The sequence below is a fragment of the Zerene cesonia genome, chromosome 10 (genome assembly GCF_012273895.1).
Source record: "Zerene cesonia ecotype Mississippi chromosome 10, Zerene_cesonia_1.1, whole genome shotgun sequence".
Taxonomy (NCBI): Eukaryota; Metazoa; Arthropoda; class Insecta; order Lepidoptera; family Pieridae; genus Zerene; species Zerene cesonia.
Genome location: NC_052111.1, coordinates 8348494 through 8375331, shown reverse-complemented (window position 1 = coordinate 8375331; position 26838 = coordinate 8348494). Strand labels below are relative to the sequence as shown.

At 34.3% G+C, this 26838-nt stretch overlaps 5 protein-coding genes across 7 annotated transcripts in view; 3 read left to right on the top strand and 2 right to left on the bottom strand.

The window, feature by feature from the left end:
- The first annotated feature begins 84 nt into the window (after window positions 1-84).
- Window positions 85-2816, top strand: LOC119829262 (alpha-endosulfine). 2 transcript variants are annotated; one of them, XM_038351681.1, is made up of 4 exons: window positions 85-199; window positions 738-785; window positions 968-1084; window positions 1419-2816. In XM_038351681.1, exons 2-4 carry the CDS (start codon window positions 747-749, stop codon window positions 1608-1610), a joined length of 348 nt encoding a protein of 115 aa, XP_038207609.1. In that variant the 5' UTR covers window positions 85-199; window positions 738-746; the 3' UTR covers window positions 1611-2816. The 2 variants fall into 2 exon arrangements, with proteins under 2 accessions (XP_038207609.1, XP_038207608.1); XM_038351680.1 differs by having other exon boundaries at window positions 95-206.
- Window positions 2025-7076, bottom strand: LOC119829261 (tubulin gamma-2 chain-like). The gene is made up of 10 exons (XM_038351679.1): window positions 6920-7076; window positions 6644-6846; window positions 6234-6380; window positions 5937-6073; window positions 5498-5692; window positions 5084-5204; window positions 4731-4862; window positions 4118-4300; window positions 3557-3743; window positions 2025-3189 (listed from the first exon to the last, which is right to left on the bottom strand). The coding sequence occupies exons 1-10, from the start codon at window positions 6966-6968 to the stop codon at window positions 3173-3175; spliced, it is 1371 nt and encodes a 456-aa protein (XP_038207607.1). The 5' UTR covers window positions 6969-7076; the 3' UTR covers window positions 2025-3172.
- A 1026-nt stretch (window positions 7077-8102) lies between these two features.
- On the top strand, window positions 8103-14131 carry LOC119829652 (arrestin domain-containing protein 4). Its single transcript, XM_038352268.1, has 6 exons — window positions 8103-8682; window positions 9274-9390; window positions 11172-11389; window positions 12668-12850; window positions 13474-13656; window positions 13909-14131. The coding sequence occupies exons 1-6, from the start codon at window positions 8562-8564 to the stop codon at window positions 14074-14076; spliced, it is 990 nt and encodes a 329-aa protein (XP_038208196.1). The 5' UTR covers window positions 8103-8561; the 3' UTR covers window positions 14077-14131.
- Window positions 14132-15261: 1130 nt separating this feature from the next.
- Window positions 15262-21024, bottom strand: LOC119829661 (COP9 signalosome complex subunit 2). Its single transcript, XM_038352278.1, has 8 exons — window positions 20818-21024; window positions 20277-20471; window positions 19937-20062; window positions 19321-19488; window positions 18656-18830; window positions 17657-17795; window positions 17057-17389; window positions 15262-16300 (listed from the first exon to the last, which is right to left on the bottom strand). The coding sequence occupies exons 1-8, from the start codon at window positions 20869-20871 to the stop codon at window positions 16156-16158; spliced, it is 1335 nt and encodes a 444-aa protein (XP_038208206.1). The 5' UTR covers window positions 20872-21024; the 3' UTR covers window positions 15262-16155.
- A 378-nt stretch (window positions 21025-21402) lies between these two features.
- Window positions 21403-26838, top strand: part of LOC119829451 (structural maintenance of chromosomes protein 6) — a 12498-nt gene continuing 7062 nt past the window's right edge. For both annotated transcript variants that reach the window (XM_038351954.1, XM_038351953.1), the window contains exons 1-10: window positions 21403-21749; window positions 21824-21982; window positions 22512-22753; window positions 23143-23393; window positions 23855-24052; window positions 24421-24614; window positions 25338-25475; window positions 25782-25909; window positions 26119-26314; window positions 26647-26812. In XM_038351954.1, coding sequence (XP_038207882.1) covers window positions 21533-21749; window positions 21824-21982; window positions 22512-22753; window positions 23143-23393; window positions 23855-24052; window positions 24421-24614; window positions 25338-25475; window positions 25782-25909; window positions 26119-26314; window positions 26647-26812 — 1889 coding nt within the window. In that variant the 5' untranslated portion in view covers window positions 21403-21532. The remainder of the gene's footprint in view (window positions 21750-21823; window positions 21983-22511; window positions 22754-23142; window positions 23394-23854; window positions 24053-24420; window positions 24615-25337; window positions 25476-25781; window positions 25910-26118; window positions 26315-26646; window positions 26813-26838) is intronic.

Below are 26838 nucleotides of genomic sequence, written 5' to 3'. Positions count from 1 at the left end.
GATTTTATTTTTAATCGTGGCTTATGTTATTTACATCTGCGTGTCTAGGATACAAGTGTCTAGGTTAGTTAACTTACCTACGTAGAACGGAAAAGTATAGATTTTTTTTATATGGCAAGTGTGTTATGAAACGCCATTTTTTGTTTTATTGTACAGTTGAATCACGAGCGAACGTATTTCATGAAAATTTGATTTGTTGGTAATTGGTAATTACTATTCTTATTATCTAAGATTTTCTTATTACCTACATTTTCTCTATTGCGTGATTGCATTGACTTATTTTCTTTTTGGTTTTTAAAATTTTGTGACCAATCAAGGTAAACAACTTCGCATGATAACATCGTGATTTTTCATTTATTTACAATAACGCGTGCGTCGATTTCTTATTTTCAGTTTACTAAATTAAAATATAAATGTTCTCAATGTGTGTATTGCGTACTTGAGTTTGATTTTCTTGGAAATATCCAGATTTGAGGGTAAACAACAATCTTGTCTATACGGTGTTTTTGTCTTTATTTCGGAAGAAATCAAGGTCGTGGTCTTTTTTTATAAAACTTACTTGAAAACACTTATTTCTTATGATTTCTGCTCGGAAATTAACATATAGGTATTTTAATTGTTTATTTAGACCTATACATGTTGTATAATTCTGTATACAGATTTTTCACTCTTAACTTTTTTTGGAGATTTTGCTTAATTTTTAATCATAACAAATAATGATGCTCTGTTTTTTTCAGTTTGTCACAATGAGTGATTCTCCAGACCAGAATGATCCTCCCAAGGATGTGAGTATAGCTTATATGATAAAAATATTCTGAAGTAATATTTTAAAATTAATAAGTAAGCATTCATTTAGTATTACAATATTGTTTATATTAAATAGTTCCTCATGACAAATTGCTTGTAGAAGTCACTAAAATAGAATGACTTCAATGTCTATATTTTAGCAATATTAATTTACTTCTAGCCTAAAGAATTGGAAAAATTGGAAGAAGCGAAACTAAAAGCTAAGTTTCCAAATGCCATGCTGGGAAGGGGGCCTGGGGGGCATTCAGCTTTCCTCCAGAAGAGACTTGCTAAAGGAGTAAGTAAATTGTGAATAATGCATTATCTTGCTTAAGCACAAAGAGTCAACTATGCTTTGTTTCAGTTTTTAAATTGCCATGTATAGCTGTATCAAGAAATCATCTCAATTTAAAGCAGAATCTAGCGATAAAATGTAATTTTTTGTTTTGTTCATGTATCTGTGTGTATCATTTAACAAGTATGTGTTGATGACAACTAATCTGTGAACGAAAAATCCAGTCTTTACTAAGGACAAAATCAGACTTCTTGTGGTTGCAATTAGCTGATTAATATAGCAGATAGCCTCTTATATGTGTGGTCTATTTTTAATTTGCATTGTTATTTGATTTCAGCAAAAATTTTTCGATTCTGGTGACTATCAAATGGCAAAACAAAGGCCTGCAAACTTAGCAGCACCATTTAAAGCTCCTGCGGCTCCAGCTAAATTGCCCACTGGGGATGCCATTCCCACCCCAGACACTGTGCCGCTGCGGAAAACATCCATCATCCAGCCAAAATTCCAGCCATCTAGCCAGACATCCTAGCCTTGCCAGCAGACAAAACACCGTGGCCTCATAGAGAATGTGTAAAACTTGCATTGTAACTATGTTGTGGTCGGTCGCACTGTTTTTTCATTATTATATTTTTTATTACTAGAATATTACCTTAAATTTTGTTTATTGCAATGTATTTTAATATCCTAACATTAAATTATGTCTGTGATTGAATAATTTATCATGTTCACAATAATTTCTAAAAAATTTTATATCGTCTCATATTTTGATTAATAATTACATAGTTTTCACCAACTCACAATTGGTTTACATTTAGTGCCACAATTTTTCTTATTACACTTTTGACGTTGGCACATTTTCCCAACATTTGTTGCTAACACATTGCATTAATAGTATTTTTGGGTTCTTATACATTGTGATGTTGGTAATAAAACAAAATTTTTATATAAGAACAACTGTTATATTTATGTATAAAAATTAGGTTTAAACATTGCATGAGTGAATGAGTGATTGTTGTGCTGCAAATACTTTGTTCCTCCTGCATAATATATAAACTAGTATTAGCATATTTATGCCCTTACAAAAAAAAAATTAGAAATAACAATGGTTTTATATCTGAAGATTCATGTTACAGCATTGAATATTGCTCTACCTTTTGATGCTACTGATATAATTTTCCTATAAAGGTTCTTATACACCACTATAATGTTATGTTTGCCAATAACGGTTTTTGTAGTTTAACAATGTATATCCATATTTCATTGTATATAAATGGGGAAAATATTGTAGACTAGTAAAACATGGATTGTGAACTTCATAGCTTAGATGTTGTACCATGTTCTACAGAATGCTTCAAATATTTAGTGCAACAACAGTGAGAAAGTTGTGATATTGACAATGGAGAAATGGTTTTTAGATCTGCTGTGAAGCAAATAATTGTAACAATTTTTCATACAGTAATTTAAACCCAAATGCTGCGAGAAGAGGTACTAAAGCCTAAAAAATTGTAATACTACTCCTAAATTGTACCAAGTTTATTTTTAATAGATTCAGGTGGCTAATAATTTCGCACCTAGCTTTTTGTTTCGAAATTTACAATATCACAGCATAGAATTTGGAAACAAAGTGCATCACTAGTGTGTTATATAACAGGATGGGATGCTATCACTTGGCACAGGAAGTGAAAGGAATGAGATTTAGACTTATGAAGACTTAAAAAATAAATACTTGGTAAAATATTTGGGTTTTTATTTTGATCGAAATTGTAAATACTCCCTTGAGGCAGTTCTGTGCAGTAAAAATGTTCATATCTTTGATATTGAGTTATCCAATTATTCATTACTTGTTATAAAGGTTAACCTAATTCTTAATAAAATGATATGCTTGAATTAGAAACTAAGTGTCATGTTAGTGAATAACGCAACTAATGGCAATACTTATTATTTACAACTACAGGCGAGAGTGGGGTTAACAAATTCGAGAATAATAAAACAACACAATGGCACTTCTTTCACAATTGAGAATACTTCGGCATCAGTCTCCTTTGGAATGCCTTCACGGAAGCTTTGTGTCCTTGACTTCAGAAGTCAATATTATATCTGACTGCTCTCTGTAAAGAAGACACATAATGTAAACAATTGCGCTCGTTTACTATTAGAATTTTCAACTCTTAAAAAATTTAAGAGATTATACTTTAAGTAAGTTTAAGTCAAGTCAGATATGCCAGTGAGATGTCGAAAGGCATTTGGAAAGGGCACATTTTGCAAAACACTATAATACATATACATATATTTGCAAATTGTTGGTGGTATGATATGATTACGAGGGATTAAAATTTTATAAGATCCATCAATGCACTCACAATTCTTGTTCCGCCTACACCTAAATCGCACACCCAATCGAAACCAACCGAGTCCCAGTCCCAATACAACAGTTAGAGATCTGATCAGAACAGGTTCTGCAGGCAGTGTGCTCACCCGGGTTCCAGTGCACGTAGTCCGGCGTGGCGGCCGCCTGGTACTCTCGCACAAGCTCGTCGACCACCGCGCGCGACTCGTCGAACTCCTCCAGCGAGTCCTTGAACATCGGCTCCTTGCGGAACACGTCGATGAACGCCTCGCGCTTGCGCAGCTTGTCGAACTGCTGCAGGCACCGGTCGAACAGCTGCGGGATATTAACAGTTATATTATAACGGAAGTTTTAGGACTACACTTTTCCATGGCTTGTATTATACAAATTTAAATATGTATAGCATAAAGAATTGCCGCTACGTTAATTTAAAATAATGCATGATAGATTATATAAAAGAAAATAAAAATAAATTATAGGATAAAGATGTTAACCAACTATCCAAACAACCAATTGTATACCGCTTTCACATAATTTTAAAATTGTTGCTTGACATTATGCAAAATGTAATCCAAAAAACTGCTACTACTACTACACCCCAACCAAATCCCAAAAGGCCATCAGCAACCTGAAGAACTCATGCATCATCGCTCCACACACACCATTATAAATCAACAAGGCACACTCACGGAGGATATATTGGTGTGGTTGGCCAGCAGTAGGCCGGAAACCTTGTGCGAGGAGGTAACGTAGGGCGAGCGGCGCGAGAGCGCCACCTGTATGGAGGCGGGGCCCCACGGGATGAACGACGCCAGCTTGCGCTCGCGGATGCGCTGCAGCGACTTGTGCACTTGCGACGGGTCCACTTCACCCTGACCGTTTTTAAAGCGATATTCACATTCGTCCTTGCAGTTTTATTACTACTAGTGAAGTTTATATAGCTTATTTCGCTCAGTGAATTTTCGGAGTTCACATGGTGAAAGAATTGTTGAAATCGGTCCAGTGTTTCAGTCCAGTTTGTGTGTGAAAATATTTCAAACATACGTACAAACTACTAACGTATATGTTTCCTCTTTACAATTTTAATTTTGATAAAAAATTGTAAATAAATTAGCTTTTCTTTGTAGGTTGTTTCTAGGTGATATTTTTTATTCAGTGTTAGTTATTATTTTCCTCTGAAACTATACTATTGAGTTTAAGTCAAATTGCAAAAGTCACTTTTGCAAAAGCCTTCTCAAATATTTAAGTGTAAAAAATTCCGATTTGAATATATTCTGACAGCCTATAATTTAAAAATAATACCTGAATGATATTTAGAATAGAGATATAGCAGTGTTGGTTAGCGCGATCGGGACTGAGAGACACCATCATATTCTTGGGCTGGAGGAGGCGCTGCATCACATCCAGGACTGTGGTCTTGCGTATTTTGGGCGCCTAACCGAACGCAAATCATTGAATAAATTTACATATATACAATAACAAATTTAGCTTATTCTATTGCAAGTGGTTAAGTTGAAATACTTCAAAATACACTCGGATATTTTAAATAAATTAATTTAATATAATACTTACTATTAGCACTGGAATTTTAAACACAAACAAAAAAAACGTTAAGACTATGATTTCGATAATACTATTACTTTAAAGCTACATACAGTGTTCAATTCATGGTCTGCAGTCAATGGAGTGTACCCCGTCATAAGGAAGTGCAGTCTCGGCGTCGGAATGAGAGGCGCTACCAAACTTATCAGATCATTGTTCATGTATGATGGATACCTTAAAAAATAAATAATTAATTTCTATATGGGCAATATGTAAAGAGTAGATGATTAAAAACATTAGAACTTTAGATCAGTTATGTCAACTGGTCTAGGTAAAAACCAGATGGATGATGCTGATGATCACCTAGTTTTGTACAGATGGATTACAAGTGTATTTTAAATAATTATTCTCAACAAAAAGTGAACCAAGTTCAATTTGCAAGAAATAGACCAAATTTAAATGGGACAGAAAAGGAAGGAACCTTCCAAATAAAAATATGAAAATAAAAATTTGCTATAAACTAATACCTTAAAGTGGCTGTACTGGCACTCATAATAGTAGATACAAGAGTGTTTATTTGCGCAAAAGACGGATTCTGTATATGCAGTCGGTCACTGGCAATACGGTTAAGTGCTGTGTTGTCCAACACCATCACACAGTCTGCACTCTCTGTGAGCCGCTTGAGGGTAAGCAATGAGTTGTACGGCTGTACCACTACATCACTAGAACAGGATTAATGCTCTTATTATGAATAAATATATTATTATGATATTACTATATATAGTATTTACTTGGCTGTTTTAAACATTTGTTACATAATCATAAGCATAGCCAGGGCCTTGATATAACTTCTAAGTAAAATTTTAAATGAAATATCAATTTTTTAGCTTTTTTGTATACAATTAAGGTTTATTTCATTTACGTATTTTATAAAACATATCATATTAGATGGGGATAAAATAATACCTTATTTCATCCAAGTTAGGGAAAACACTGTATGTTTGAACCAGTTTCTTGGGAAACCTGTCGGACAAATGCTCCAATATATTTGACCCCATTCCAGAGCCGGTGCCTCCTGCTATTGAGTGGCATAATACAAAGCCCTGTGAATGAAAAATTATTAAAACTAAAAAAAATTTGTATAGATGTTGTAATCTACTATCATGACACCAGTTTACATACAAAATTTAACAGTTTTCTATTTACCCTACTACATTTATACTACAACCTTAAATTATATTTTTAGCATTAGATGATCACTACCTCTAAATTGTCACTACCATCTGCTTCTCTGTTAATAATGTCAAATACTTCTTCATTCAGTTTTTCTCCCTGAGCGTATCCAGATGCCCAGTTGTTACCTGCTCCTCCACCATGCTTTGAAAGGTATACATTTTCTGGATTATATAACTGAAATATATAAAGAACTATTAACATAAATATATGGTGATTATTAATAGAATTTAGTGACAAATTAAAGAAAGCCTCTCTTTATATTAAATCACAATGAAGATACATAGACCTGTGTATCTTTACTCATGTTTTAGTTAAAATATAATCCCAATATCTGATTAAAGTGTGGCCTCAATCAGATCAGGTCTCAGTCAAATTTCAGTAAAAGGTTTATATAAGTTTTATTTCTAAAAGTTTTGTAAGTTTTGTTTTTAAAATACCTTAGCATAAGGTGAATTCATTATAGTATGGATAACACGAGGTTCCAAATCCAAAAGTACTGCTCTGGGTATGTAGTGGTCATCGTCAGCTTGGTAGAAAAATACATCCTTACGATCAGATCCAGCCGATGCAAACTCTTCCAATATCCCTTCCGGAGATATACCGTGTTCTATACAAAGTTGCTTCCAGAACTCGAAACCGACTGCAAATTAAATATTTCAAATTTGAACACATTGGAGCGAAACGAATACATGCAAATGAGAATATAGTATTACTTTGATTGCCGCATTGGCCAAGTTGAAGCGTTATCATTTCACTGGGCATTGTGAGAAATTCCTATTTGTATCTCAGAATTTTTAACGACAAATGAAAAACACAAGTAAACAAATTAACCGTCATACATTAATTTCAATAAAAGTCATTCCGTCTAAATTCAAAACATTATGATAATGTGTCAACTGTCAATGTCACGTTGACATCATAACAATTGCGTACCTATCTGCGTTCATGCATGCATGATGCATGAGCAATTTTGTTTGGTGTCAAAACAGTCCAATGCGGAATCGACATACTTTTCCGCAGATCGACCAAAGGAAATTTGCTGAAGCAGATACAGAATACCTTTGGTGACGATCTGCAACCTTCGGACATGAGTTTGTGCCATTCTGTTTGATTTACAGCGAGTTCTCTCAAATTTGGTAATCAATCTTAAAAATGCCCAAATCTCGCTTAGCACTGTCCTTGAAGAGAACCAAAGGTGAGAAGCAATACCGTCAACTCCACATGAGCTCCTTGTAGAAGTATAACTGTTTTGATGGTATTCGCAGTCATGGCAAATTAAGAATGAACTCGAGACAATCTGTCTATCACTGACTGGAGTTTAATCGGAGAAGTAGCTTATAGTAAGCTATGAAAAAAGCCGTTCAGTTCCTGCGAGCTGCGAAAATAACGATTTTTCGACGATATGTTTACAAGTATGCACATTTTACCTATAAAATCCTGAAATGTTAAAGTAAAAATAAACTATTACTTTTACTTTTATTTTTTTTTTATATGAAAATACACAACAGAAGATAGCATCGTAGGGTGGTATGAAGTAGTTTCACCCGCGTAAGTCCGTGTTCCGTAGGAATATCGGGATAAAAAGTTGCCTTTATGTTATCCCACTTGTGCAGCTGTCTCCGTACCATTGCAATCGGTTCAGTAGTTTTTGCGTGAAAGAGCAACAAACACACACACATCATTACAAACTTTCGCATTTATAATATTAGTTGAAAGTAGGATATTAGAGTAGTATCATAATAATAATTTAAATATGTACCTACAAAGCGCTAAAAATTACCTACCTACCTCCATTCAATACAATATTGTCATTTGTCAATATATTGCCTGTCCTGTGATTATATCGTAGACAGAGAATCTCTGCTACGGATTATATCATACATTATTGTCATTGTGACACTGACGAGTGACGAATTAAACAAGTTTATGAGCTACTGTGTTCAAAGTTTATTAAAAGTTTTGTAAACTTTTTTAAAAGCTTAGTACAGTGTTTATATTGGATTTTTAAAGGAATTATTACGTTAAACTTCTATAAATATTACATAATTTATTTAACCATAGTTTATTAAGTAATTAACGTAAGAATTGGTTGGCCTTCACTATACACTCAGTGTTTCTCAATTCCCACCTACAAGTGGACTTGAGATGTTTAATTTAAATAATGTCATCGTACGTGCATGAGATAATAATTTTAGTTTCTCCTGCGTTAAAAAGTATTTCCTAACTATTAATATAGGAAAGTGTATTACTAAAGTAATATTAATCATAGCATTGGAATGCTTTGAAACAATTATAATAAATAAGTGAAGAAAATATTAAAATTTTCTGTTACCTTACAACTAAGTATACGTAAAAATGCCCAGAAAATTGTTAAAGTTTTTAATTGTGTTTGATAATACTTCTTTGCTATATTTTCCTGGTCAGTTCCTATCAGGAAAGGTGTTAATGGAATTGCAAGATGACACTCCTGTTTTGGGTAAGATAATATTGATAATCATTGTAACTACAGCCAAATAACGAAAGTTAAAATCATTATTTTTTTAACATTATAAAAACTTATGGGGAATAGAAAATAATTATTTTACTGCTGTTAAACTTCTTTCAATTCTTGTAATGTGGGCGGAAGAAGGCTAACTAGTTTAGAGATTGGCCATAAACTATAATTAACTTATGGGATCAAGTGGTTGTGTGTGTGTAGTAGTCGAAATAAGTACCTAATAGTGTTTTAATAAGATTCTTATAAGAAATTATTATATAGGTAGCTGATACTTTCTCACTTCTATATTGAAATTATATTATTATATTAATATTATTCTGCAGCTCACCCTAACTAAAAATCTGGTTGATCCAGCATAAAACTATGTTTTTTACCTCTGTTTATCTATACTTGCAACTGAATTATCAATAGTAGTCTACTTATAATAATAGTTAAAATAGGAAATATCTACTGTATAATATTAGTTAAAATAGCATACACACACAAACACACACACACACACACACACATGTACAGTACTTCATTAAAAAGAAATAGTACACAAAATTATTGTAATATTTTATCTTCCAGGACTCCACTTTCATGTTATTGGTGAAGGTGTTGTCAGAGTTGGTTCTGGCAGGCATGAGAGACTCTTTGATAAGGAGAACTACATAGACTTCAGAATGAGACTATTGGGAGAGCCTGGTACTTGTCTATTTTATTAAATATTTATCCTTTATTATTGAATTGTTGATGCATATGTTTATATAAAAAATATTGACTTAAAATTCTAAGCAGCTTAAATTTCTAAGAAGCTTATTAACAAGTTGGGCCTTTAAAAATTAGTCATTAAAATAGGAAAATGGATCATTGAATAAATATTGAGGAGTAACATAACTAATTAGGCTGTTATGGGTTAGCAAATTGCAGTTGATATGAAATCTCATTCAAGGCAGTTCTAAGAATGTACAGGTGTGTTCTTTGTGTCGTACAAAAAATAATTACAAATTATCATTTTAAAAAGACTTGCAATAGTTAAGTAAAATGTATAAAATTCGATTTTGTCATGTGTCGTTAGCTGTCGCGGGATGGTCGCTTCGCTCGATCGGCGCATGCGTTTTTATGTCCTAACATAACCTAAATCATTACAAATAATATATCTTTATATTTTATTCATTGTTGAATGGAATATAGTTCATTAGACTCTTTAATAATTTTTGGGTTCAGGTGTTTGAAGAATTAAATTCATTTGATGTTATTTTTCGTGACATTCTATGTTTTAGTATTGTCCATTTCCCAAGTAGTAACAGTTGATAATTAAAATAATATCCCATTGTATAGTTTTTCAAAATATTTTTATTTTTAGTAACCTATTTCAATATACACATGTTATTTGCATTTATTTAAAAAATGGCAGTACATATTTATATTTTAATAAAAAAGTTAATAAGTCAATAATACTAAACATAAACGGGTAGGTGTGCATATATATAATTTAATTACTTTTGATCCCTAGTTGTTAATGTTATGAATTTTATTTTGAAATTCTCATTATGTGAGAACAATTACCACATAAATTTTAATTAGTCGTATTTTCCTGAGAACTGAAAATTTTCAAACATAATTCATATTTTCTTAGTCATTTTAAATACCATAGTATTACTGTACATAATAAGTTAAACTCAGTGGTTTTACATTCTTAGATTGAGTAATTTTATTAAGTAATTTATAATATATAACACTTGTATACAATGCTTTTACTCTATTATACAAACACGTAATTTTTTTCGTGTGTTTAATTCCTAACTACAAACACGTTATTTTGTAATGGTTTCGCGAAGTATGAAACATTTTCTGTTCGTCTCATCAATATGATAATGCTGGAACTGATTAATTGTTCAATCAATTTAAACAATATTGATTCTTCAAATTATGTACTGAGGTATTGACCTCAAACACTCGAAACACAGTATAGCCACAATAGATATACCATTAAGGAGATGCAAGTGAACTCTATTATTGTATTTTAGCTAGCCATTTTTTTGATAGCCATTGGATGGTTGGCGGTCCACCACCGTACGCTTCACCCGCAACTTCTTTCCGCGTACGGTGAAGCTTTGGAACGATTTACCAGCTACGGTGTTCCCGAACAATTACGACATTGGGGCCTTCAAGAAAAGAGCGTATATGTCCCTGAAAGGCCGGCAAAGCACTTGTAACTCTAGTGTTGCAAGTGTTTATGGGCGGTGGTGACCACTTAACATCAGGTGGCCCACCTTTGCTTGCTCTGCCATAAAAAAAAAAAAAAAACCAATAAAAATATCACTATACAACATCAGACCTGGAAAACATTGTTAGATCTGTGAGGCCTGTCTTATCACAAAGGGGTATGAAAAATAGTTTACGATGTATTCTTAGATCAGAGTATTCTCAACCATATAGATTTTCAACATTAAAACTTACTTATTACAACTTTGTTCTAATAGGTCATAGCGCATCAGTGTTGTCGCCAGGCATCCACAGTTTCCCATTCAAACTGGGCCTACCGATGGGCCTACCGTCCACATTTCTCGGGACTCACGGCTGGGTTCAGTACTACTGTAAGGCAGCGCTGCGGGAGCCCAATGGCTTGACCCACAAGAACCAACAAGTGTTCATTGTTATGAACCCCATTGATCTAAATTTGGAGCCGCCTGTGCTTTCAGTGAGTACTCACACTAAAATTATAAAGTGGAATCTTTTGTATTTTTGTATGTTTGTAACGTTTTCACACAAAAACTACAGGACCGATTTCAAAAATTCTTTCATAATTAGAAAGCTGCAACTTCACTGATTGACATGTACCACGGGCGAAGCCGGGATGAACAGCTAGTATGCTATATTTTAATAAAGTATTATTAATAAGTGCATCATATTCATCACTTTTTCTTTCTCTTCGATTGAAGCCGTTCCAATAGTTCTCATGTGTCTTCTCGTAGTTACAAATAAAAACAAATGTTTCCTCACACTCGAAAAACTTAGTACATATTCACGTAAGAATATTATGTACCTATATAAAGTGTTGTGAGTGTTAGTTGCCCAGTCTCCAAAATATATTTTGCAAACTTTTTACTATTTTCAGTGTTTCAGGAAAAGTATTCATGCTGATAGCATGCTGATTATATAATCATAATGCACACCTGCTCGAGGAAACAGTGAAAGTCATTTGACTTTGTATTGCATGTCGTTAGTGTTTAATATATTCAGTCGTTATTGCATTACATTGGTGCAATCTTAGTCACCATTCTATTGTTGTTAATAGCGTGTAGACATGATTGAGGTTGATGGACGGTTTTTAATTTAGTTTTAGAATATTTGTTACTGTTTTTTTAAAGAATATTGAGTGTGCATAGAGGAACACCGCGTTTAAATATATATCATATTAAAAGACAGAAAAATTTAGAATACAGAACATCAAGCTTTATATTATCTACACATTAATATATCATCAAATAGGACGAAACCCTTTTTAGGAGCTCTTCTTCTAATTTAAATTTAATTTTCATTTTACAATAATATTCATATTAAATAACATTGAGTACACATTAGAGGGCGCGAAAGCTATGTGACGTCACATGTTAGGGTTTTCTTTAAATATTTACTAAGATGCGAATATTTTTTTACGAAGGCGATCTAAATTTATTACTTTCCATTTCTTTTAATTTGAGAAATACATGCATAAAATTTACAGTCTGTGACGTCACATCATGTGGGAAAAATGCGAAAGCTTGTATGGATGTATGGATGTTTGTTACTCTTTCACGTAAAAACTACTGAACCAATTGCCATGAAATTTGGTACGTAGACAGCTGGATAACTGGAATAACATATAGGCAACTTTTTATTCCGATATTCCTACGGGATACGGACTTACGCGGGTGAAACCGCGGGGCGCAGCTAGTATATGAATGCCCCCAAGCAGCTAAAATCGCTGAAATTGCAGCAAGAGTTCGAGCTAAACGTGGAGCACAAGCTGGGCGTGGGGTGCGTGGGCGGCGGCTCGGTGAGCTGCCGCGTGTCGCTCGACCGCGGCGCGTACGTGCCCGGGCAGAGCATCGCGCTCTCCGCGCACGTCGCCAACAACTCGCGCACCGCCCTCAAGTGCACCAGGGCGGCGCTCACGGAGGTAACCTGGATACCTAGATGCCTAATTATGTACTGACTAGCTTTCACCCGCGACTTTGTCCGTGTGGAACGGTTACTTTGGGCTAACGCTAGCACACGCAACGGAAGTTCTCAATTGGAACATTCCCCGATTTGGAAACATTCTTCATTGGTGCTCCGCTTCATATTTTTAATACTGTAAACTTTTTGTAAATATCCGAAAAGTTGAGCACTTTCGTTGTTGGGAACAAAACTGTTATATCAAATGTCAAGTAGATTGTTGGTTGTTGGAAACAAAACTGTTATCTCAATTGTCCAGTATTTATTACAATATTTATCACCGGTCAGGATACAGTTTCAATTGACAATATTCTCAAGAATAGAAAAAAAAATTACCACGAGGCATGATTCCAACCAGGGTATTTTGCCGAACCGTAGCTACGCCTAGCCTCTCAACTCAACGATTTTTCAAAAATTTTTTCGTTTACAAAGCATTTGAATGCTATAAAACCAAAACAAAATTGACAGTCTCCTGTCAAATCATGTAAATTTTTAATCTCGCTAACGCGATAGTAACGACGTTAAAGAGCGTCGTGTATATGGTTGCGAAAGCAGCAGCATTACAGTGCGTGTGCGTGTGCGCAGACGATCCAGTACACGGCGCACGGGCGGGTGGCGGCGCGCGAGGTGCGCGAGCTGGCGCGCCTGGCGCACGGCAAGTGTCGCGCGGGCGGCGCCGACCGCTGGCGCGAGCTGCTCTACGTGCCGCCGCTGCCGCCCACCAACCTGCGCGGCTGCCACCTCATATCCGTGCAGTACGACGTCTTTGTGAGTTCGCACTTCGCCACTTCGCCTACACACCATATGCGCTTCGAAAATTCATTAAACTTCTCCGAATTTAGCACGCCCTAAAGCAATGTTCTCTCCTTTTGTTCAAAAATAATATTTTAGGCACTAGGCCTCATTAATATTATCTTATGTATCAACCCCCCTAAAGTAAAATTATTATTCTAAAATCATTTTTTTATTCTCACATTCTATATGACAACTTGTTTAATATATTTCAAACTATGCACACAGTTCGTAATCGAACCGAAGAGTCTGGAAAAAGAAGTGAAACTCCAACTGCCAATACTACTGGGCACGTATCCGTTCCGCGACGACGACGACGAGACGCACCCGCCCACGCACTACCCGAGCACACTACCGATATTTAGACCGTGGCTACATGAGAAACAAACTCATTAGATATCGATATGGATAATCAAGGAGGCCGAATAACAGTTTTCAGCAGAAGGAAATTTAAAAAAAAAAAAATAGAACACTATTTGAATTTCGAATATTTTACACATTATACATGACCATAGGGACGTTGACCGTTGTTTGTAATCATTCTCTTGAAAAAAAAAATAGATTGATATAAATGCTAGGAACGAAAAGATGTTATAAAATTATTGTTATAATACTGATTGGAAATTTACATTAAACCGGTCGTTTGAATGGAGAAAAACATATTTTTCGAATTGAATGGTACCTACTTTAAAAAGGTGAAGTTTCTATTCTAAAAGCCTACATAGAATTCTTGTTACTAATTAAATTTCAATTATCGGTCAAATGCGCATTTTTCAATCTCAAAATGTTTTGATATCGAAAATATGTGATAATTGTTTTATATAAATTTGAAATTTAAATGTAAATGCTGCTATATATATGTTTTTATAAAATTGTTGTGTTCAGTCTTTACATATCAATTATAACTGACTAACTCCTTACATCCAGACTAATCTAATAACTTGTGCCATTAAAAATTTACATTAAATGAGAATTTAGATATATTTTTAGATGTAAGTACTTTTGTATCGATTGCGTATATTATAGAATTTAATAGGATTTTAATGATTTTTTTATATTAACCTGTGATATGACAATCCGTCCATTTTATTGTAGTACTTTTTGTTCTTTTAATGTTTCAATAGATGTAGGCATTTGATACTTGGCTTATATTTACTGTATAGGTGCTAATAGCAAGTAGCATTATTCTAATTGGATACTTGATATCTGGGTTGCTTTTGCATTCCATTCTTTATTGAAATGAATTTTTATATTATTGTTACTTAACTTTTTCATACTTTTAAGAAATGTATACAATTATAAAACTAGAAATGTAATGTTGTTTTTATTTATATCTTTATAACATAACAAGCCGTGCCCCGCCATTTCATCCGCGTTGTACACGATGTTACATAATCAACTATGTAAACTTAGAAAATATTGGACCAGTAGTTCCTGAATTATCACATTCAAAACAACTCTTCAGCTATTATTATTAGTATAGAATAGATGAAATAAAGTTCCTGTAATACGATTCAACAAGTCTGAAGCATGATTTATTATATTCAATCATTCATACGGTAATTGAATAAGAAAAAAACGTTTATAATCTCGAAAGACTTTATTAAAGAACAGTATCCTTAATGACCGATGTACGTTAAACACGCGTATGAAATTGTTTTTCATATCATTAAGAACTGAACAATAACAATTTAGTATTAACCGATTTTTACATTGAGCTGTACAATTATTGATTTTATGGAAGCAAGGAAGCTGGAGACATTTTCATTACTTCATTGAGTCAATATATTCATTTGTAATTCATTCGACATTCGTGGGGGTGGGAGCGAGAAAATCATTTAACGATACGAAATATAAGATACCAATGGTGAATACTTGTAAAGTAATTTGGCTTTAAATAAATTATGGAATAGTGATGTGAAATTAATGACATCATTTTATATATTACTGATTCACTTCATCTCCCGGGTTTAATTTTCAATCATTCCCACCAAAACCACAACTCACATGCCCTAGCACCTACGCCCTCCCCCCTCTCCCCAACTATACACATAGACAATTATAGGAAAGATATAACAAAGTCAGATCAGAAGTTAAAACATTTATTTGTAAGTATAAAAATTATATTAATAATGACTACACATATTTTATTTATTTTAACATTTTCGACAAAATGAAAGTGTTCATAATTTTTATACTTACACCAGCCGACCCGGCAAACTGTTCTGCCTTACACTTATCATTTAGAGGTTTGAAAAACAGGCCGATTCTCAGACCTACCCAAAATACACACAAAATTTTATGAGAATCTGTCCAGCCGTTTCGACGTGGCACGGGAAAGGACATTGTGACACGAAAATGTTATTTATTTGACCTCGGATCTGGCTGTCATTTCCACCGGTCCCCTAACGTGGGTGGCGGGGGTGGCGGGGGTGGAGGGGGTGGCGGGGGTGCGGGCGGTCAGCGGCGATGCGGTCAGGCCATCTTGTTGGCGAGCGCGAGGTGCAGGCCGGCGAGCTGCGCGGTCCACTTGTCGAGCGCGGAGTAGCGCGCCGCGCCGCGCGCGCCGCCCGCCAGCTCCAGCACCGCGTTCACTTGGTCGATGCGCCCGGATATCGTGCTGGAATCGAACCTTCTGTTTAGGGTCACGTATCCGTTTCCAGTGTGGGAGTCGTATCGGGGCAGTACCACACCCCCACAGGAGACCGGCGTGTTGCTACTGTGATCCGTACGGTGAGTGGGGGAACCGAGCCGAATCGACTATACGCCTCTCCAAAAGTCCATGGGCGGTGCTATTACTTACCATCGGGCGACCCGCCAGCTCCATTGCTGACGATGACATTAAAAAATCTAACGTGCACAAATGGCAAAATGGAGCTCTATTACTACCATTTCGCCCGTCTGTCAGCAAGTTGTATCGTATGAACCATGATAGTAACAACTGTTGAAATTTTCAAATGATTTGGTTCTTTTGCAGTTATAGCAAACAAATAATATAGAATCGAGGTTACGTAAAGCTTGGCGCGGTTATAAATTGGACCAGTTTTTGCACGAAATTTAGTGTCGCGAACAAGCGAGTCCAACTCGCACTTGACCGATTTATTATAACGTTTTAATGAGATATACCTTGTAATTGTATCTTGCAAAATCATATTAAATTTACGTTTTTTTTAAACTTCAACAATGTTCTGTTGAATGTTTAGAGATAAATAAAAAACCTACAAAATCACTTATTCTTACGACGAATAGATGAGCCAAAGAGCAGAAATTATGAAATTGTGTATGTATTCCAAAATGTGATAGCTGCATGTGTATTATTATTATTATAACTATAATCGCGTCAGTCAGTTTACAAGAAAAAAAAATAATAACTTACTTGTCGAGTATACAAGTAACAAGCAGATTCTCCACTTCCTTCTCATCAATGTTCAATTCCTTCGATATGAATGGAATATGGATTCTAGTGTAAGGACCAATAAGTTTGATGAGAACTTGCGTCCTAATATTTCTTAACAAATCTTCAATGTGTTCTCTAATAAATGGGTCGTCCATAATATTGTTCCTATTGTGCTTGAGAATTGATTCAAATTCATTAATATCATTATTTTGGTATGCCATAACTAAGTTAGTCATTGCTAGAATTTCTGGATCGTTTTTGTATGGCTTCGCTTCTTGGGAGTCAAATGGGTTTATTCCAGATTTCATTAGCCTATAAAGGAAACAGTATTTAATATAATTATTGCTATTTTATTTAAAGTATAGTGTTCAGAACTCATTATAATTTGAACAAATATAGCCTTATGATTGCATGAGAAAAAGTTATTTAATTTGCCATGATTTAAGTCTTAACATGCTAAAGTTAGCCAATAGATTTTTGGGGAAAAAAATATTGCCTAACATTAGCTTTAAATAGTTAGAACATGAATTGATCAATAAATTTTTATTTGAGATTAATAACTGTAAAATGATCACTCACATATTTGCCAATACTAGATATTTCAAGCAGGTGGTTCTGCGTGGACTGCCAGACTCATCATAATTCTTAAAAGCTTCAAAGAAGTCTGTGTGCGCCTTCTCAAACTCTCCCTCACGCAAGTGCATTTTGCCACCGCATTCTGGAGTAGATATGCAAAAACATATATAATTTATGTAGACAAATCCATTATAAAAAAATACTAGCTGTGACCCGCGGTTGAAACCGCGTAAGCGTGCTGCGTAACCGTATCCCGTAGGAATATCGGTATAAAAAGTGCCTATGTGTTATTTCAGTTGTCCAGCTATCTACGAAGCAAAATAGTATTATTATTCACCAATAGATGTCAGGAAAAAAAAAACACGAATAAAACACGAATATGACATTATTTCAGTTGTCCAGCTATCTACGAAGCAAAATAGTATTATTATTCACCAATAGATGTCAGGAAAAAAAAAAACACGAATAAAATACGAATATGACATTTTCTAAAAAAAATTCCTAGCTAGATCGATTTATCGCCCCCGAAACCCCCTGTATACTAAATTCCATGAAAATCGTTGGAGCCGATTCCGAGATTCCAATTATATATATATATATATATATATATATATACATATATATATATACAAGAATTGCTCGTTTAAAGTTATAAGATAAGATAATTGAAGAAAAATACACAGTAAAAGCAAAAATAACTTGAAAATTTATTGTCATACTGCTTTTTGTTAATGCAACAGAGTAAACGGACTTAGAAAATTTATTGTGTAAATGGTAACCAGAAACTTTGAGAGCCATAGTTTTTTAGTACATATACTACATACATTTCAATTCCAAAAATACAGAGTCGACAGTAAGTTTTTTTCAATGCAAGACAAATAATATAAAAATTTTAATTATATATAAATCTGCTCATGGTCAAGGATTTTTATCATAATCACAACCTTATATGTGGCCATTATAGTAATTTCAAAGTCTAAACATTACTTATTGTAGCCTTACCTCTAATAACACCCATAATAAGTGGATGGGGTATTGCAGATTTAATATGAAGGGATTGTTCATACAAGGCTTTTAATTTCTTATTATTCTTTTGTGCAGTGTACATTTGAATTTCCAGAGCATAAATTTCTAGCAATTGTGTGCCTTTCTTAAGGTCATCTTCGCCATCATCTGTCTACAAATAAGAAAATCATTTAACTATGTGTGTTCATAATTCAAGAATCAAGGTGTGCTCATATAACTAGATAATTAGGTTGATTTCAACAAAATATTTCAAATTTAGGAAGTAATTATTACTTAGTTTACTTTAGCTCTATTTTTATCTATTATCTTATATATAAAATTTCGTATGGGGTAGGTCTGAGAATAAGCCAACATCTATTTTTTAAAATAAAACGAATTAAGCAGAACAGCGTTTGCCGGGTCACCTAGTAATATCATAAAGAATTAAGGTTTGTGACATTGAAGGGTGTAATCTCAGAATATGCTAAACCCTTTTTTTTATAGCTTAATTATCTATCAGTGCTATAGGCTACATTTTATTCTGTTTAAATACCAGGTTAACTTGGATAACTTGTGAAAATTTTATATTTTTGACTAATTACTGTCTAGTATGATAAATCTTTACATGGGTATCTAAAATACTTGGATATTTGGTAATGTACCTGACAGCTCTGATGTAACTGCTTCAATATCTTTGCTAATTTATTAAAATCTCCTCTGTCATAGTAGAGCTTCCCTAGTTTAGTGTTGGTTTTGAACCACAGTCTATCATTCTTTGCATCTTTCAGAGCTTCTAAAGTAGTTTCATAGAAGTCTTGAAGGAGTTCCATCTGTAAATTATATATATGTTTTTATTTTTTATTGTGCATCAGACAAACAAGCAGGTGGGTCATGCCCATGAAAAGTAACTGCCTCTGCCCATTAGCATTTGGGATGTTTGGCGCACTGCAAATGTGTTACTAGCCTTTTAGATAAGAATATATCTGTTTTCAATATATTATGGAGATGTACAAAGTAACATTATAGATGGTGATAGATAGGGGGCATCCATAAATTACATGAGGTGTTTAAGGGGGGGAGGGGGTCAAGTAAAATCTTTCCAAATCTCACAAATCTCTCTCAAAAAATCCTGAAAAATGTGACACGTAATTTATGGACGCCCCCATAGATGATAACATGTTTAATATGAGATTATAGGCTTTTAGACTGATTGTGGAATTTAAATAATTAAAAGTACTTATAAAAAGGCAGATTCCTTTTCATACTTTGCTAACTTACGTTTCTAGATGTTGATATGTAATCCAGAATAGAGTTAATGGACTTCTCAGAGTGGTTCCTTGTGACCGCACTCTTTATGTATGTTAACAGTTGTTTGTACCTCGTCATCATTTCTGTGAAGTTGCCCTAAAATAAAGTCGAAGTTTGTTTCTCACTAATATATTGTTTCTAATAAAGCACTGATGAAAATAATATTTTACTGGAACAATTGTTGCTTTTTGAGGCTAATATTGAACATTTGTAGAGAATAAATAGTGAATGGTAAGTTACATTCATGCAAACATTTTGAATTAAGTATTCTAGTCTTATTATACAATTAGTAAAAAGATAGAAGGAGTACCAGTTTAAAGTTGATCTTTATCATTTGTTTGAGAGCTTTAAATCCCCATTCTCCCTTATCACCACCTTCAAGCTCGAGAACTTTTTGAAAACTGAGCAGAGCAGCAGCTGGCTCATCTTCCTTTAATGCTTTACTGTTATAGTACTGGTTTTCAAGGTCCACATCTGGTTCTGAATTACTGTCTTCGGAATACTCCTAAAATTTAATATATGTATCATAAGTACCACGAATAATAAATGTTTTTTAATAAGAAACAAATACTTTGATCATACAGTATGTAAGGTAAGGCAATATATGGGATGGGAATTATCTATCAGAAATATTAATTTTTGTTTAGGGAATCAACCAGCAACCGGCACGTATATCTGACTTCTTATGGATACAGATGGACAGATACACATTATGGTGTTATATGAAGTGTATGTATGAGAAATATAAATTTTATTGCATGTTCTTGTATAAAGAATAAATTTACACCAATTATATTATATTCAACATAACTGAACTCAGTAACATTGATAAATTATGATTTTAATCTTACCAGGCCATAATCTTCTTCTTCTTCGCACATATAATCATCATCGTTATCAGACATTATATCGTTAAACTGGTTGGAAAGTACTTTTAAAATGAAATTTATTAAGCTTGCTCTAATTAAACGTTCGCAGGTATAAAATTGTTTTTATTGCTATTGCATTGTCTTCATTTCGAAAACGCGACAATTGTTCAATGTAGCGAAAATGCCAAAAATATGACGTTGACATTTTTCTGTTACAGATAAGCTATAAACTGCTTTAAAACTGTTAAAAAAAAATAGGTACCTAGCTAAAAGATTACCTACCTACATAACTTAAAATCCCTTAAATAAATAATTTACCCGAATCACACTTGCGTTCATAAATTTACATAAATTATAATATTGTACGATAAACTGTTGCTTATTAATTATATTTGTAAGGTTTCGTAAATATTCGTGTAAATGTGAATGAATGGCAAGAGATATAATGCATAATGTGATGTAATGATAAATAATGCCTTTGAAGGTAGGTACATCGACTAAAAAAATATGAACTGAAAAGACTGTCAAATAGTTTATTCTTATTGCCATAAAAGAGGATAAAAAAATCTGATAATGTGTCAAATGTCAGCTAGATTTGAAACAACAATTTATTCGGCCTTCGGCGATTTAGGAATACCAAAATACGCGGAAAATAAGTCGTAATATATAATATGTATATCAGTTTTATTTATTAATCATGGAGGTTGACGGTGCATATGAAGAGATCGATGGTTCAATCCATAGCATACATGTGCGAAACTTTTTTTGTCATGATAATTTAGAAATAAGTTTTAACAGAAACGTAAACTTTATAGTTGGAAGGAACGGTAGCGGGAAAAGTGCTATATTAACAGCTCTTATAGTTGGCCTAGGAGGCAGAGCCGCTGCTACGAATAGAGGAAATAATCTTCATTGTAAGTGACACACTATTTATCAGAATCTGTTATAAATAAACTAATGTCTATCATCATTTTGATATGTTTTGCAGCGTTTATAAAAAAAGGTGCCAATTCAGCAACAATTGAGATTAAAATCAGAAATAGCAGTCCAAGAGCTTACAAACATGATGTCTATGGTGATTATATTACAATTGTAAGAACTATTAACTCTTCTGGTGGATCCAGTTATAAAGTTAAATCAGCAACAGGTATGACGCTTTTTCTATTATTGTTTAAAATGTTCACATTCTTTATTATTACCAAACCATACTGAAATAAGTACTACAAATAAAAATAAGACATTCTGACATCAGAAGAGCACAATAGGCAGTCTCATTGCTAAAGCAACAATCTCTTCCAGACACAGACATGTGGACAAGGGGATATAGTGTATATTAAATAAAAACAGACAAGAGGTGTAATAAAAATAAACATAATAATAATTGAATTGCTATTGAAACAGGAAAAAAACATAAAAAAATGACAATATGAACACACAACATGCAACATAATACATATATATTTCAAAGTATTCAGTCCATGGTTTAGCAAAATTTTGCATAGTTTAGTGTAATACTGAATGTTGTACTTGGATATTAACAAATCTTTTATCATTACCATTTCTGTACATAATAAAATAAAAATTTTAATACATATTTAGAAGAATTTTCAATGCAAAATTTCTTATGTGAAATTGAACATTTTTGTTTAATCACATTATCAAATTAAATATTTTAGGTGAGATTATTTCAACAAAATTTGAAGAAGTGAATGCAATAATTTTAACACATGATATTCAAGTGAATAATCCAATCTCGGTTTTGAACCAAGATGATGCAAGAAGTTTTCATGCCTCTGATGCTAAGAAAAAGTATATGCTGTTTAGGAAAGCAACAAATTTTGATCAAACAGAAACTAATTATGTCAAAGCATTGGAAAACTGTAAGAAGGCTGTTGCTATTTGGAACAGAAAGAATGAGGTAAGAAATCACATTGATTTAGTTAAAATTATATAGCTAGACAGTGTTTCAGATGTTTATATTAACTATTATAATTTCTTGTAACACATACTACTTAACATACTAACCACAACAAAGCAATTGCAAACAGTGAAAGCAAATATATATATTTTTTTATTCATGAAAGACCACTTCTCAGCTTAGACCACATCTCAGCTTACCATCATGGTAAGCTGAGATGTGGTCTAAGATGGAAATATATGGAAATAAAATCAATCTCAGTAGAGATATCATAGTATTTTCAAAGACATTTTCTGAATGTTTAATGTTTTCTAGTTTTAATTAATTGTCCCTGTAAGTGAAATACTACACAAGATGATGATAATGATGTCTTTATATTAATATTTTAGGCTTGTCAAGATCTTGAAAAAGAGTACAAAAAATGGAAGGGTATACATGATCAAATGCAGTCCAGAGATGAAATTGAAGTCCAGAAGCAGGCTCTACAGAATGAATATTATTGGAGTGAAATAGCCGAATTTGAACAAGAAACGGCAACCATACAAAATCAATGTGAAAAACAAAGAATTAAATGTGAGAAACTCGTAGAAAAATTAAGGAATATGGAGGAGAATTATGGAAGTAATACATCTGCTATTGAGTAAGTAGTAACATATTAAAGCTTATTTTGTTAAATGTATGTAAGTGATAGGCAATTTCCATAATATTATTTTTATTTATACATAATACAATAATTGTAAAGGTCACTTCCTCCCTAATTATCAGTTGGTTATTATTAAAGTTAATCAAGTTTATTTAAATGACATTATTATGTCTTATCAGTGTAGATAGATTTATATTTAACATTATTTGAAATGTAATTTTTTGCTTTTGGTACATTTTGTGAATACATTTATAGTAATGCTAATATGCTTGATTTCACTTTAAACATCTTTACATTACTTCAATATTTTAGAATTTGACAAATGCATTTGAGGACAGTTTTTAAGTAATGATTAAATGTAAATGTTATTTATATTTAGATTTCTTGAGATTTCTCTAATGCCAAATAATTGTCTTATTTTATTTATTGTACAATATATATTTTATTATAATTTTTAGTTCTTTAAAGAAAAGCCTAAAAGAAAAGAATACGGAAAAGTGTGCGCTGGAAACAGAACTCCGAGGGCTCGAGGAGTCATTGCGAGAGGTGCAAAGCGCCCATCGTAACACACAGCGGGCCAGTAACAAGCTTAGCGAGTTGCTAGCTCGCGAGAATAGGAAGGTCACGGATCTGGAGAGGGAGATTCAGAATATACAGTTAGTTTTTACTTTGTATTATGATCATTTTTCTTGGTAATGTTTTTGGAAAAAAAAAAAACAAAAAGCGATCATTCCCTAGTGACCAGGTTTAATAATTTTTTTAGGTTAAATAATTCTGATAGGTGTTATAAAAATTATGTTCTATTAAAATAAAATAAAATCTTTATTTACATAAAAACGTTACAGGTGTAGTAGTATGAATTAGGTTAGGTTCCTGAACTAGTTTAACACTGTGTCTCAGAAGCCAGAGGCTTCTCCCAATTGTGTTCTTATTATTACGTCCTTAAACAATATAAAATTATCTAACAATTATATATTGTCTCTTATAATCACTTTATAATTCCAATGCACATACGATTATTAAGATCGGGGAGTGCAGCGTCCCAACGCGCGGAGCTGGAGGCGCACGCGCAAGCGGCGGACGAAGCGGCGAAGGCGGCGCGAGCGCGCTACGAGACGCAGCAGAACGACACGGCGCAGGCGCGCGCGCACGCGGCGCACGCGCAGCCGCTCGCCGACCGCGCCGTGGCCCGGGCGCAGCTGCAGCGCGACAAGCTGAGTGAGTGGGGGGTGGAGTGGGGACGTGTTGGGTTTTTGGTACCACTATAAGTTTAATGATAGTATACTTCGGCTTATGTATTAAGATAAAATTGGCTAACTGACCAGGCGGACTTCATGACTGACTTCATGCCGTAAATTGTTTTTCGGAATATTCTGCTACACAGCTACACAGCTGATTGTAATTCGGCCACATTGTCTTGCTCGCTTTTCATGTAATGACACTTTAAGACTGAGAATGCTCTAAATCACTCTTAAAAGCTCAAAATCACTCTTTTATGTTTAAATTCTTTTTACACAAATTTTGTTCCGAAATGACAAACACAAAAAACAACTGTCCAATTTGGTGCGGTTGATGGGAAATTACGCGCGTGCAATTCGGTAAAAATATGTTTTGATTACAAGGTTAATAAAAAATGTGGATGTAAATAAGATTAAGACTGAATGTTATAAAATTTTCTATGAATGCATATATATTTTTAAACTGAAACAATCTTCCTTAAAGATCATTTAACCCATGGCGTACATAAACAAATTTGAGCCTTTTGTCATCTCAAAATAATGGAACATTTTCTTTCACTATCATTTTCTATATACAGTAGTGTTAAGACTACTTTCCCTTAAAAAGGCATTACAAAATTATAAAAAAAATATGATAAATAAATAAAAAAGTTAACCGTAACATACGGGTCCTTCGAGCCTGACCGAGTGTTCACGTATACAGAGCAACTGAAGCAGCAGCTGCGCGAGCTGCAGTCGCGCGGCGGCGACTCGTTGGCGGTGTACGGCAGCGACATGGTGGAGCTGTGCCAGCGGCTCCGGACCTGCAGGGACTTCTCTGCCCCCCCACGCGGACCCGTCGGTGCGTATATGTATATATGGGGGATTAAAGACAAGCTTGTACGCAATTTAGAGTTTTTAATAGCCTCATGGTCCCGAAGGTGTGGATATACACTGGAAAGTGGAGAAAAGTTGTTATTATGTATTTAATTCTTACCGGAAGGTGTTTATTTTAAATAAGTGCAGTCGTTCAGTTAGTTAGAAAAAGTTTCAAAATAGTCTATTGATCTTATATATGTGTACACATATGGATAGTGTTAAAATATATTTGAATTAGAAATCGAATATTCTAGAGAGTCTAGAACTATAATATATCTTCCTATTTTAGGTCACTACTTAAAAGTTAAGGATAAGAAATGGGGTGGGGCTTTGGAGCACATCATTGGCGGATCACTTCAAACTTTTTGCGTCAATTCGCCTGAAGATTCCAGAAAATTGTTCACCTTGATGGGCAAGGTAAAAAGTATTTACTTTACTAGTATTTCCTTTTCATAACTTTAGTCGCATGCAATAAGATTTCAATTATATTCTCCAAGATAAAACTAGAAGAAATTAAAAAAAATATTTTTTCTATTTAAACTATATAATAAAAACAAAACATAGTAATATAAAGTCTCTATCCGTCATTTATTGTTCTGTCGCTAGCTAATAAACATTTTTTTTAGGTATATGGCAAAAACCCAAAACCAGCGGTAACATGCAGCAAGTTCCTACCGAAGGTGCACGACGTGCGCCGCAACACGGTCCGCGCGGCCGGCTACTGCTCCGCTCTGGAAGCGCTGGACGTCGCCGACGCGGTTGTGGCCAACTACCTCATAGACAATATAGGCCTGGAAAAGATCCTGCTCGTGCCGGAGCATGGTAATTTTGGAATGATCTCAAAAAATAGGCGGAGCTTTTCAATTCGAGTTTATATACATATATTTTTTGGTTTTCTCACGTTGGAGCTGTCAACGGGGCATACTGATTTGGGTGATTCTTTTTAATTTTAAAGTTGTTGCCCTCGGTGTGGGCCCATTCAAATTTGGTCTAGTTCTGATAATTTTATCGTGGTTAAAATTTTTAGATTTGATAAAATTTCATAACAATTGTATCCACTTGTCTTGGCGTTTTGGAAATGCTATCTGTATATCATTAAATCGGAAGGTACGTGTTTAATTTGTGCAGCTATAATAATATTTTGCGTATATCAGATGACGCGGTCCGGCTGTCGGACACGGTGGAGAACGTGCCGGAGCACTGCGCCAAGATAGTGACGGTGGACGGCTCGGAGTACCACCCGGCGCCCGGCTACCGCTGCTACGGCGGCGCCGCGCGGCCGCCGCGCTACCTGCACCTCAGCACCGCGCAGCGCACCAAGTGAGCCGGCCACACGCGCACGCACA